Raw genomic sequence first — 14,345 nt, 5'->3', positions numbered from 1 at the left:
AAGCGAGAGAACCAGATCACTAGAGAAATTAATCAGAAATAATAAATAATACGAGAGATTTATGTAGTTCGATTGAAATATTAGTTTATATTCTATGGGAGAGTCAATTGAAAAGCATATACTTATTAACCGGAGAATTACAGAGTTCTAGTTGCTCACGTTCAAGTATTTTCTAGCCCTAAAATACATCCAAGCCCACCGTGTTGGTGTCATGATGTGGTTATCTCACCTTTTTTCTTGGGAAGGACCTAAGTTTGGTGTTTCTCAAGCTTCCATCGGTTGTGGCAATGGCATAGTTTTAAAACATATCATCATAATATGCATGGATATGGTTTCATGGTAGAATCGAGAATCGGATAACCAAACTAGTGAAAAATGATAGGTTTCAGGTTTCAAGAATTGAGATATTGGCTTTGACGGGTAGGTTCCACGTTCTAGAAAGCAGAACCTGGAACCTAGAACAAGTCATTGTGTTGTTTATGTTCTATGTCTGCAAGCGATACTACGGTATTCTACAAGATCCGATGATGAGTGCGTAATCAAGAATCATTTGTTTGAGCTTCCATTTCAGGCGATATCTACGACTGAGAGTTTTACTTTATTGATGTTTCATATTGTTATTGTGTTTAAATATGAGGTATGATCAGTGGATTATAACGGCAAATTGCGATTATTAGGGGTAGTAATTTACTACAATCATTAATTGAAAATATAAGTAGAACTTAGGTAGCCTCTACAACCGACCCTGGAACCCGTGATCGTGTAGGTTCCGGGCTTCGTAAAAAGGGGAATCGGTTTCGACGGTTAGATTCTAGGTTCCAAGTGGAATTTGAAAAGAGCCTAGAATCGCTTACCCCTAATATTAGGGGCATCCATTTTTCACACAATAATATTTGGTGAAAGTGCTCCAACGAAATATCATTCCTCCATTTCTAAGTGTTAGTTTTAATCTATTTTGCTTTTATTCATACTTCAATTTAACTATTTTTCTTAACCTTCTGAATTTTAATTGGGTCCTTATCATGATTATTTGTTAATTTTTTTTACTGAAATTATTATATACAACACATCATATGGACATTCTTCTCGAGATAGAGAAATATTGTTGGCCTCATACTTTAACATCTCCATTGTCATGAAATTAAAAATACTATATAAGGTATTTTTCAGAAGTTAAAATAAAGTTCCGGTAAAATATAACTTGAAGATTAATGCTGCCTATACTTTGACCTTGATGTTGCTGTAAATATACGCTTGAGAATATTAAATTACTCAATCAAGTAAGAAAATCAATGACGTCTTCAACCTCACATTTTTACAAAGCATAATCCATGACAAAATCCATGAAAGACTTGTGCATGTATTTAAGAAGATCGCCAGTAATTAGTGAATTTCCTCCCTTCTAAATTTGGATTCAAAAAATTTCCAATATTCCATAATCTCTCACTTTTCCTTTCCCAACTATGGGAATTACTTTTAAAAAATGGGTCAAAAATCTTTACATACTTTTTATATTTTTTTATGATCCAGGATCCGCCAGCCGTAATCGAGTTTTGCCCTTTTCGACAGCGACTATACCTGGAGGGAGGCTGGTCCCGCAGCCCATCAGCAAGGGCCCCCCACTTAAGTCCGAGAAACGCGTTGGGAGAATTTCGAACCCTGACCGTGGCTTACGCCGTCGCGAAAGTACAATTGAGCTCCAAAATTTACAAAAAAAAAGGTAATTGAGTAATAAAACTTGTCAAATTGATGCAATCAAGTTCTTTCATGCATAGTATTTTCACTGTATACTTTTACTATTTACTGTCATGTATATTGTCTAATTCACGAGTTCTGAGAACTCCCTTGCTCTTTGCCTATAATGGCCAATGTGTTGTAATGGTTTGGGGCAGATGAGCCCTCCCCGAAATAAAAAGTGTGTTTCAATACTCCCATGGCTTTCTAAAATCTTTCTCTTCTTCTTCCTGAAATGGTGTTGTCATTTCGTTAGAATGGTATTTTGAGCTTGAAATGATGTTCTGGTTATAAGTATGCTCTCCACCTGCCACTCGATGGATTCTGTGGAATAAAAATTCTAAAGCCTTACGAGTTTTATAGCATAGTTTCATGATGCTTGAAACAGTCCCTAGTTATGATTTGAGGTAGCCATATAGTGAGGGATAGCATACCTACTGTGAGCATCGTGTTTCTACGCTATGACATTTCCACATCTAAATTTTTATCACACAAAAAAGGGCAATTGTCAAAGAAAATCGCGACATCTAAATTTCGAAGAAGAGACGTCGTGCAGGGCTCGAAAGAGTGAATAGATATTGCTAATTTAAACCATAGCACAGGGCAGATACAGATATAGATATGGGGACATGTGGGGTCTAGACTAAAGTCACATCACATCAAAGTCCTGACCATTGCACTCGCCCTTCATTGCAGTCTTTGAAGAAAATACACTAAAAAAACAAAGACTTATTTTCAACTAATGGTCGAGCTATAATCATGGAGCGACTGATAGTGACATCCACCTTTCTTTAAATTTTATTTTGGCCCAGTGACGACGTGGAGTAGTCTGCTACCGTTCAACTTCTTTAGTCTATCTCCTCCCTCAGCATTACATTCCATGCCCATCTCTCCTCTTTCTTCCTCGGCGTGGCGTTTGGGTCGTTCTTGGATTGCTGGTACTAAATCTTCGCCATTGATCCCCCGGCCTTTCCCGGGCACAACCATTCTTCCTCCTCCTCCTCTTCTTTCTTCCCCAGTATCTGTGTCATCATTCTCTCTCTCTCTGTCTCTCCATTTTCTCGCTCCTCTTTAGCTGCATTATTCCTTATCAACTTAATTACATAGAGAAAGTACCTCGTGACTTTAATTAGTCATAAAATCTTTTCTTTAGAATTTTATGACAACCTTTTTAATTAGTCAAAATGTTTACATAGACACATGGAATTAGGAGTAATTTGACATTCTAATCTAAGAATTATAGTTGGCAAAAAAATGTAAACAAATTCAAACCGAGTTCTTCACTTAAAAAGAATGATTTGAGGGGCTTTTTGTCAACGGATCTATGAAAATTTGAAAGATAATACTTATTTTCAATTAACGGCCAAAATGTTGATTGGATATATGCATCAAAGTTAACCCAAATCTATTACATCAATAGATAGAAAATTATGAAAAAAATTGGCGTTCAGTACATGAAATAGCAACATTAAACTTCATTTTTTTCCCTATATCTTAATTCTAATGTTACTTCTGTATTGTTGATATGATTTCATTGACCGCGAAATGGGCAGGTTTAGGACTAGTACATAATCAATGTTTGTCCATTAACATGCGGGAAAGAATGGAAAGGATGGATTGGGAATAGTACATAAGGATGAAAGGACAGTTTTCGGTGGGGAAGGATGAAAGGACAGACAACTCATCAACATTTGTCCGTCAAGGGTGCAGGAAAGAGTAGGAGACATGGACAGTGGTGATGGTAATTGGTCAGTAAATGAACAAAAATGCGACAATTATCCATTTCTATACCAAGGGATTGACTGGTGTTCGGTTAATGCATTAACTAAGGTTAGGTTAGCATCTCTATTATGCAATTATTGAATTATCCATTTCTATACCAAGGGATTGACTGATGCTTTTATTTTATTTTATTTTATTTTGTTGATTTTATGATTTTATGCCGACGTTATCATTTTCTTGAGAAATGATACAGAATGCAGAAGAAATGCGCTTACTTTAACATAATGATAACTTTAAATGGTAATTTGTTCATATGCACTTGTTCTTGATAAACTAGTTAGTTATTATGCCAAAGATCCTCGTCAACTTAATTAGAAAGAGAACATCCCTCATAACATTAATGAGTCATACCATTTCCTTATTAGAAATTAGTCATAACATTTTTAAAATGACAAAAATATAGGAATTTTGGAGTAATTTGACATTCTGATATAAAAATCACGGCTGAGATTGAGAAAATGAGTAAAAGACCCAAACCAACTAAAGCATTTGCGATAACTAGAATCAAAATGAGGGGCCATGAAGCAATGTTAGTTGTGGCTTGTTATCATTTCTCATATTAATTTTGTCGTGTACAGAGTATCAGTATTTAAGAAAGCAAACTAGTTTAAAATGTTAATAAAGAGCGGAAAAAGTTTCATTTCATTAGAAGTTATGCTCTAACAATTCCAATTGAAATTTTGTCTAATGTGACAATCACAATTGACATTCTAATATAATATATTAGCTTAATTGTAATGTTACTTCCATATTTCAAATATGGTTTTGTTGACCTGTGCAAGTAGGACTAGTACCTCAATGCCTGTATTGATGGTGGAAGAAACCATGAAAAGGATGGACTGGGACTATTACATTAGTAGTGGAAAAGGATGAAAGGACCATTTGTGATGGGAAAAGGATGAATACTTTATCAATGTCTATCCACTAGAGGTGGAGGAAAGGATGAAGACGTGGACAAAGGTGATGGTGACTAGTTCAATAAAGGAGCAATAATATAGAAAATCATCCATTTCTTTATAATGAATCAATTGGTGTTTACCTAAACTAAGATTAGGCAACCAAGCTCCGTAGTCCGTACTGATCTCATCTTTCTTCCTCGTGGTGTGCATCTAATATGTCAGTAAGCTATTCGATATAAATAAATAACATGACTATGTTACATTTTAAAGCTATTTCCATCTTGATATCATTGTGAAAATTAAACTTTATTTTTTCCCTGTTCAAGTAGCTTAATTATAATGCTACTTTTACTGTGTTAACATGATTTCATTCATCCACACAATAAGTGGGTTTTGGACTGGTATCTAAGCAATGTTTATCCTTCAGCGGAGGAGAAAGGATGAAACTACTAGAAGACAATTAATGTTTCTCCATCAGCGATGAAGAAATGGATGGAGACCAGACATTGTCGATGGTGATTGGTCAAGCAAAGGAGTAATACTGCAAAAAATCATCCATTTCCACGAGATTCATTTTTTTTTTCCTTTAAGATTTATATTCATATTCATATTGACAATGTTGTTTAGAATGATTGTCATGAACTCGGAATATGCAAGATTGATTCTGAAAAGATTCCATCATCATTTTTCTCGGACTTCTACAGTTAACTTGTTCTATATGTTTAGACTTTTTAGGTACATTTTTCTGCGTTTTGCTTTCCCCGAAAAAACTTGAAAAATACAATAATTAGGTTTTATAGATTATGAAAAAACATATAAATCTACCTTTACCAAAAAAAAAAAAACATATAAATCTACTTGTGAATAATTGTATGGTTTTGAAAGCATAAAAAACTGCAACATTTGGAACATGAATGTTAGAAGTAAAGACTCCAAACGGACCCAAGCATTTGTGATAACTAGAATTAGAATGAGGGACCACGAAGCAATGTCATGGTTCACAATCGATTTCTTTATTAACTTTATCAAGTACGGAGTAGCAATCTTTGATAAAATTATGATCTATCAATTCTAATTGAAGTTACACCTAATGTAACAGTTACAATTGACATTATAATCTAACAAATTTCTTAATTATGACGTTGCTTCTATATTTTTAATATGATCTCATTGACCTGCACAATGAGCGGGTCTAGAATTGGTACCTAATCAATATTTTTCTATTAACCGTAGAAGAAAGGATGGATTAGGATTAGTACATTAGCGGTGGGAAAGGATGAAAGGATATATATCTCATCAATGCCTATCTATTAGTAATGGGAGAAAGGACGGAGACATAGATATTGATGATGGTGACGGTCCATTAAAGGGACAATAATACCAAAAATCATCCATTCCTATACTCGAGAAATTGACTAGTGTATAATTAAGCCTTAAACTAAGTTCCATAGTCTGCACCAATCTCCTTTTTTCTTTATCGTGGTTTGGCTCTTTGCTAAGGCTCTAAATTGTTGGATGTCTGATACTAGCCATCAATTAAAAAAAAAAAGTTGTGTTTCTATCACCAAAAAATCTGAAAATCGATATTTTAATAAACAAAATTTGACTCACTGGGAAAAGAAAAAAAATAATGTTTAGGTATAAAGACTCGTCATATATGTCTTTCTATCACCCTTTATTAAAAATAGCACACGTTATTGGAGCCCCTTTTTCCCAAGAAATCAGGAGTTAGACCCTTACAGTGAAGGCTTGGGGTTTAGAGAAAAGTTATGATTCTGTACCACCATTACTATGCACTGCAGAGGAAGAGTGAAAAACACTTGAAGTCACCGCTGATACAACTGGCATCTGACACCAAGGGCCATGTTATACTTTGTATCACTACGCGTACGTCCATCTTCACTTTCCATTGCCTCGAACTTCATTTTTTTCTGGAAGAAAAAAAAACCTAAACTTTAAGTGCAGCCTCAAATTTATGTTGAATTTTATTTTGTCTAAAAAATCACAAGTTTCCAATGTATATCTTGGGATCCTGTCCCAACTTGACATGACATTTTTACATCGACAAAAAAACTTGCATTGGCAAAGTAATAGGACGATAAGTACGGACAAACAAGACATTTTCATGTGGAAAATAATTCTACCCCAGTAAAGAAGTCCTCCAAAATTAAGCCATTCTATAATAAGAAAATTACATACTAATGGCGATTTTAGGACAAAGGGCTAATGAGGCAAGATTGAGACTAGAATAAAAATCGGTGATTTTTTCTTAGATAAAAAAGTTGGGGATAAAGTCGGAATTGATACTAAAGTTTAAGGTATTTTTTAAGATAAAAAAGATTTAAAATAAATTTGAGACTGAATTTAAAATTAAGGATTTTTTTCTGAAATTAAAAAAAAAAGTTCGGAACGATTTTAGGACTTAATCTAAAATTGAGAGTTTTTTTTTAAGAGAATGAGGCTATTTTTTATCACACAAAAAAGGGCAGTTGTCAACATCCAAATTTCGAAGAAGAGACCTCAGGCAGAGCTCGTAAGAGTGAATAATTATTGCTAATTTAAACCATAGTACGGGGCAGATAAAGATATGGGGACATGTGGGGTTTGGAGTAAGGTCACATCACATCAAAGTCATGACTATTGCACTTGCCCCCAGCTGGCGTACACTTGAATGAAGTGACTTCATTGCAGCCTTTGAAGACAAATACAAGAAAAATCAAAGACTTATCTTCACCTAATAGTCAAACTATAATCATCTACCGACTAACAGTGACAGCCATATTTCTTTAAATTTTATTTAGGCCCAGTGACGATGTGGAGTAGTCTGCTACCATTCAACTTCCTCTTTCTACCTCGGCGTGGCATTTGAGTCGTTCTCAAGGTTCTAGATCGTTGGATCGCTGATACTAAATCTTAGCCGTTGATTTCTCATCGTTTCCTGGGCACAACCACTCTTCCTCCTCTTCTTCTCCATAATCTGGGGGACCGGGTCACCATTCTCTCTCTCTCTCTCTCTCCGCTTTCTCGCTCTTCTTCTCCATAATCTGGGGCACAACCACTCTTCCTCCTCCTCTTCTTCTCCTAAAGTGTTCATCTTTAGGAAAATATTTATCAAATCATTAATTTTTCATGAAATAAAAACAACCCAAATTAATATATTTTATTATCTTTTTTTGCTTTTCTTTTGGTTAATCTTTATTTGGTTGAATTGATTGGTTTTTGTTGATATTGCTATGATAAAACAGAAATAGCACTAAAAATAACATTTTTTTGCCATTAACGAATGTCTTTACAACATATGAAAGTTTTACCATATATGAAAGTTATTTACCCCTATAATAGATACATTTACCAATTACAAGTAGCACACATTTAGAGTAATACGCAATCTTATCAACGTATTAGAAATTGATTGGTACGGATTGTTTTTCAACGGCAAACATCTAATTTTATGGTTAGATTAGTTGATGATGGAAGCCCCTCTTAAAATATAAAAAAAGTACCTGAGGATGTACTGACCAACCACAAAGGGGTTTTTGGTTTTCCTCGATGTGACGAGAAAATTGAATTTTATGCACTACAAACTAGGTTATAGTTATCAAGCTAATTACAAAGAAATATGTGCCTCATGACTTTTATTGTTTTGACTTAGTCAAAATACTTTCGAACGGTGATAATGCATCTACCCAATTGGGGGTAAATTGACATTTCCAACCTAACAATTTTGTTTGGACCAAAAAAAACATAACAATTTTGATGGGCATGTTTGTCATGTGAGACTAATAGGCGCATAGAAATTTGGCCAGCTAACATTCAACTATATCCGAGGCCAATATGATGGATACCCATCATATGCTACTACTACTTTAACATTATACTTACCGAGCATCTCTTTCGTACAATTATTGAATATCCGTAGTACGGTAATTTTTACGTTGACATAATCATTTTCTTAAGAAGTATTGCGGAATGTAAAGTAAAATTGCTCGTTACTAAAAAAATGTCATGCTTACTTAACTCCAAGATTGGTGCAGTTGGTTGAGGCATAGCGAAAGTTTCAGCTCGGCACTGGGGAATTGTTCGTTTGAATCCCACAAATTGTGTGCATGCTATTTAAGTTAGAGTAACCTACGCGGGGGCCTAAGCTTAACTGATTTTGCAGGATATTTCATTGGCTTAACCTCCACACCTATGGCCTAGATTGTAGCGAAAACAATTGCGTACTTTAGGAGAATGCTAACTTTATATGGTAATTTTTTTTCCTAGCATGTGCACTTATTCTCCATATATTAGGTAGTTACCATGCAAAAGGTCCTTATCAACTTAATTACAAAGTGAACGTCCCCGATGACTGTAATTAGTCAAAACATTATTTTTAAAAATTAGGCGTAACCTTTTCGAATAGTCATAATGGATATACAGATTAAGGAGTAATTTCACATATTCTAATCTAACACTTACGGTTGGCAAAATAATTAAACAACTTCAATATTTCCTTCTGAACTGAGTTTTTTTTTTTTTCACTTGAAGGATTGATTTGAGGTGCTTTCTTTTAATAAACCTCTAAAAGTTCAGAATATGATACATGAAAAGTCAAGACATATTGTTACCTAACTGTCAACATTAATTAGATATTAGTACATGACCAATTAACAATGGAGGAAAGGAAGGAGACTTAGACATTGGTGAGAAATAATCAAATGGAAGGTAAAAACATTATAATTTTCGTACGGCGATCATTTAGATATCATAACCTTTTTTAGATCACTAAGTGCCATGATTTATATATAGTACTCACTTGAGAATTATAACTTTTTTTTGATCACTTAAATGATATGTAACTTTTTCAAAGATCATTTGAGTGCCATAAAATTTTGAAAGAAGTGACATGTCACGTCGAATTTCCGAGATACATGAATGAATGTTCCTAAAATGGTTTGGCCCTCAAGCTGTGATTTGAAAATTGTCGCACTCCCGTCAACGTTTAACATATGGTTTGCACACGTTGGTGGCTTGACAGATGGGACCCACTGCGGTCTTTCTTTTATTTTAAATCGTTGGATCTCCAGAACTGAAGCTCACCCATTGATTCGTCGTCCTTTTCTGCACTCAAAATCTTATTCCCTTCTTCGCCTCTCAATCATTCTTGGTCTGTTTCGCTCTTTCTTCTCCTCAGCCAAGCCATCCTTCTTCTTCTTCTTCTTCACTACCTGCTTCTCTTTCTCTTCATTCTATCTCTCTCTCGGTCTCCCCGTTTTATCGCTCTTTCTTTCTCGAAAAAAAAAATCAAGCAAAATTGTCGATGGATTGGTGTTTTTCTATTGCGTGGGATTTCTTGAAGTGCCTAGTTGTTCCCGTCAAGCGTCAATTCGGATACGTCTTGTCCTCCAAGAGCTACGCCAACGGTCTTCAGGAGGAAGTCCAGAAGCTGGCAGACGAGTCTCAGAGGGTCACCTGTCTTGCGGACGTGGCCAGTAACAATCTTCGGGTTTTCTACAGGGGCTTCACGGAGTGGCAGGCAAGTGCTGAGAAGGCCTTGGTAGAGGCGAAAGACCTGTCGGGCAAATTTGAAGGGGCGAGCAAGAGTTGCTGCCGCGGGACTCTTCCCGACCCCGTTTGTCGCTATCAGTTCAGCAGGAAGGCCAAGGAAAAGATGGAGACCCTCCGGCAACTAACTGAAAAATGCAGTGAATTCAAGGAACCGAATGACATCTCCTCCAGCCTTCCTGCTCGGGGGAATGTCACTGCTCCGACTCTGGGCAGGAGAGAGGGCAAAGAAGTCATGCAGTCGACCGCTGCGACGGCCTCTGCTTCTTCAGCCTCTACTGCGATTAAGGACGATGGTGTCTTCGAATCCAGAGCTCAGATCATAAGGGACATCATGAAAGCTCTTGCTGATAACAGCAACAGAGTGGTCGGGGTTTACGGGATGGGTGGGGTTGGCAAGTCCACCCTTTTGGTGGATGCCGAAAGGAGACTAAGGGCAGAGAAGTCGTTTGATTGGGTCACTAAGGCCGACGTGTCGGAAAATCCAGACATCAAGACCATTCAAGGAGAGATCGCGCATGCGTTGGGCCTTAGTGACATAAAGAACGAAGATATTGTCAGCGTGCGAGCGAACTTTCTGTGCGACAGGTTGAAAGCCGAGGAGAAGAAGAACAACAAGGTGCTCATAATACTGGATAACCTGTGGGAGGGGTTGGACTTGAAATCAGTCGGCATTCCCTGCGGACATGACAACGAGGTCATAGGGTGCAAGTTGTTGTTGACGTCAAGAGATCGTGATGTTTTGCGAACTGAAATGGGCTGCGACAAGGACTTCCTCCTTGGTGAGCTGAAGGACGAAGAAGCAAAAAGTTTGTTTGAGAGGCTGGTGGGAGACAAAGTTCATGATGACGGGTTCAAATCCTTGGTGGATGAAGCCCTCCACAAATGTGCAGGTTTGCCTTTCCTTATTGTCCATATGGCGAAAGTTTTTAAACGTGCTGAGTTTTCTGACTGTAAGATTGCTTTGAAGCAAATTAAGTTGTCTAAAAACGAAGGAATCGGTGGGGTGATAAATGAGAGGTTGCAATTGAGTTATAACAACTTAAAAGACTCGGAGAAGTCATTGTTAGCGCTCTGTGTTGCTTATGGCACCTCTAAGCCCTCTTTCGAAAACTTGGTGAGGTACGCCGTGGGTTGGGGGCTCTTTCGAGAAGATGACAACATGGAAGAAGCTAGAGAGAGTTTGAGATCAGGGATTCGTGCTCTTCAAGACTCCTCCCTTCTGTTAGAGGATGAAAACGCTTATGGTTTCAAGATTCACGACTTGGTTCGTGAGTTTGTTGCCTCGGTCGCTTCAAGAGATCATCCTCTTGTTGTTTTGAAAGAGAAAGATAAGTTGTTAGCAGAATGGTCAGAGGACAAGCTCAAAAGTTGTAGGGCAATATGCTTTCCCTACGTCGACATGAAGGAGCTTCCTGAAGAGTTAGCTTGCCCTGAAATGCAGATCTTTTTGTTGTTCACACACAATAAAACTCTTAAGGTCCCGGATTCTTATTTCAACTCCATGAGAAAACTCATGGTCTTGCATCTTTCTTTGGTGCGTCTCAGTCGTTCACCTTCCCCGTTTCAGTCCTTGGAGAACTTACACACTCTCTGTCTAGATGGGTGCTTGTTAGATGATGTAGCCATGATTGGCGAGCTAAAGGGGCTGCATATTCTCAGCTTTGTCAACTCCAATATTCAACGATTGCCAAAAGAAATCGGACAATTGGTACAGCTGAAGTTGCTAGACTTAGACAATTGCTCACAACTTGAGATAATTGAACCGGGTGTGCTCGAAAGCTTGACGAAATTGGAGGAGTTGTATATGGAGAATAGCTTTGATCGTTGGAATGCCGTGGAGCAAACTCCGCCAACTAATGCCAGGCTCATTGAGTTGAACAAATTGAAGAATCTCTATACTTTGCATGTGTCCATTCTTGATCCGAGTGTGCTCCCGGAGGATCTAAACTTCGAGAAACTAACTAAGTACCAAATCCGGATAGGTGATGTGCCACGCCAGCGAATTCGCAATGGATCGAGCATATTGGAGCTTAAGTTGGATCCAATAAGCGATATTCTTCAGAAAGGATGCATACAAACTTTATTAGGCAAACCTGACGATCTCTTCTTAGATGGATTAAACGGAATTGAGCAGACTATTTGCGTGTTATCCCAAAAAGGTTTTTCGAAATTAAAGCACCTACAAGTCAAGAATAGTCCCTCCGTCCATTACGTCCTCCAATCTCCATCACATACGGAGTTTAAGATGTTGGAGTCGTTACTTCTCGATAACCTCATCAACTTGGAGAAGATATGCAACAACCATATCTCCTCCAATTCCTTCAGTGCATTAAAGGTAGTACGAGTTGAAAACCGCAACAAGATGGAAGTTTTGTTTCCTCTTTCATTGTTAAGAGAACTTCCACAGCTTGAAGAGATGCGAGTTGTCAAGTGCCACTTAATGCGGGAGATTGTAGAAATTGATGATAGTGGAAAAGTTGAGTTGCCAAATTTGCGGGTATTGGAATTGCGTGACTTGCCAAATATAAAAAATTTTGTCACCGACGGGACGGCTCCTTCAAGTAGTACATCAAATGACCAAGTTGGCCCTCAAATTGCATTCTTCAACGGGCAACAGGTAACTTTCTATCAAAACAATCTGGTATGTGTTGATCTTTTGTTCATTTGCTAATTAGGTGTGACATAGATTATTATCCTTACTCTTTTTTTTTTTCGGTTCGTTTTCTGCCTAGTTACCTTATCCCGACCATGCCTTCTCTGTAGTTGCATGAAGCAATCTTCTGTTACTCTTCATTGCGTAGAAGTCCAGCTAATAGAATGAAATCCATGTAAATTTAGATTGTGATAGGACTTGAGTAATTTTCAGCTTACATGCGGCAAGTAAAAAAAAAAAAATCTGATATTTAGATGACTTAGGTAAAAATCAATGCGAAGAATTGCAAGGGGATTGGGTTTTCAAATAGTAGCAACGATGCTAATCTAATTGATGCACGTCTTTTTCCTATCGTGTGTTTCAATAAGCACTTAGTCATTGCATAAGTCCTACAAGTATAAATGTACACAATTACATGGATGTTCATACATGCAAAGCATATAACGGATATAGATATATGTAAGCACTTTCGGCATAACGGACATAAATCTTCATTGCGTTTTTTTCCTCATTTTTCTTTATTTATATTGGTTATTGTTAGTAAGGGAAGTAAGTAAACTGAGGATAAACAGTGACAATTGTCATTGAAGTTGATGGTGAAGTTCAAGACTCGTGCAATTTATTAGTTCGCAAGTTATTAAACAAGAGCTTGCATGGAGAGAAATTTAAGTTGCCATTATAGATTTATCGAGTGTGAAAGGAAATTAGCTCTGTCGTAGGTTTATTCTTATTATATAAATTACAAGATTTCACGCATAAATGATCTTTTGTTCATTTGCTAATTAGATCTGACATGGATTATTGTCATTATTCTTTCTTCTTCTTCTTTTTCAGTTCATTTTCTGCCTAATTACATTATCCTAATCATGCCTTCTCTGTAATTGGGTAAAGCAATCTTCTGTTACTCTTCATTGCGTAGAACTCCACCAAATAGAATGAAATCCATGTAAATTTAGATTGTGATAGGACTAGAGTTATTTGCAGCTTACATGAGGCAAGTAAAAAAAAAATGATATCTAGATGGCTTAGGTAAAAATCAATACGAAGAATGGGCAAGGGGATTGGGTTTTCAAATAGTAGCAACGATGCTAATCTAATTGATGCACATATTTTCCCTATCGTGTGTTTCAATAAGCACTTAGTCATTGCATAAGCCCTACAAGTATAAACGCACACAATTACATGCATGTTCACACTTGCAAAGCATATAACAGATATAGATATATGTAAGCACTTCGGGCATAACAAACATAAATCTTCAACTTCTAATTGAAATAAAAAAAAAAAACATACATCTTCAACTTGTGCGAATATCTCGTAGTCGAAGGCATTCTTGAGTGACTTTTAGGAAAAAGTTCACGAGATCCCCCATGAAGATTTAAATCGGTAAACACTTGCTTCGAAAATGTGGTTATATAAATTAGGGCGTATTGAAATTAAATAGCTGACTAGGGAGGCCATATGCACTATGAAATTAAAAAAAATTAGCCTTTTCTTTGATCGTTTCATATGCTTGGGATATATTTCAAAGCCCTTTTCACGAAGTCAACCATCTTATTATTAATTTTTGTCTTAATCTCTTTCAAGATCATTGTCTTTTTTTCCTCATTTTTCTTTATTTATATTGGAAATTTTCAACTCATTGTAAAAAATCACATGTGACAAATAGGTGGAAATTGTAGTTAATTGTTTAACAATTTTTTAGTGTAGTAGGTAAGCTGTTAAAT

At 36.7% G+C, this 14,345-nt stretch overlaps 2 protein-coding genes across 2 annotated transcripts in view; both read left to right on the top strand.

The window, feature by feature from the left end:
- LOC115733737 (probable disease resistance protein At4g27220) overlaps positions 1–14,345 on the top strand; it is a 191,802-nt gene that overhangs the window by 113,419 nt on the left and 64,038 nt on the right. The window lies entirely within an intron of this gene.
- The window catches only part of LOC125315205, a 206,594-nt gene continuing 201,364 nt past the window's right edge, over positions 9,116–14,345 (top strand). The window contains exons 1-2 of the mRNA XM_048279636.1: positions 9,116–9,122; positions 9,707–12,582. Of these exons, the coding sequence (XP_048135593.1) occupies positions 9,116–9,122; positions 9,707–12,582 (2,883 nt within the window). The remainder of the gene's footprint in view (positions 9,123–9,706; positions 12,583–14,345) is intronic.

This window comes from Rhodamnia argentea, chromosome 5 (genome assembly GCF_020921035.1).
Source record: "Rhodamnia argentea isolate NSW1041297 chromosome 5, ASM2092103v1, whole genome shotgun sequence".
Lineage (NCBI taxonomy): Eukaryota > Viridiplantae > Streptophyta > Magnoliopsida > Myrtales > Myrtaceae > Rhodamnia > Rhodamnia argentea.
This window is presented reverse-complemented; position numbering and strand designations above follow the sequence as displayed.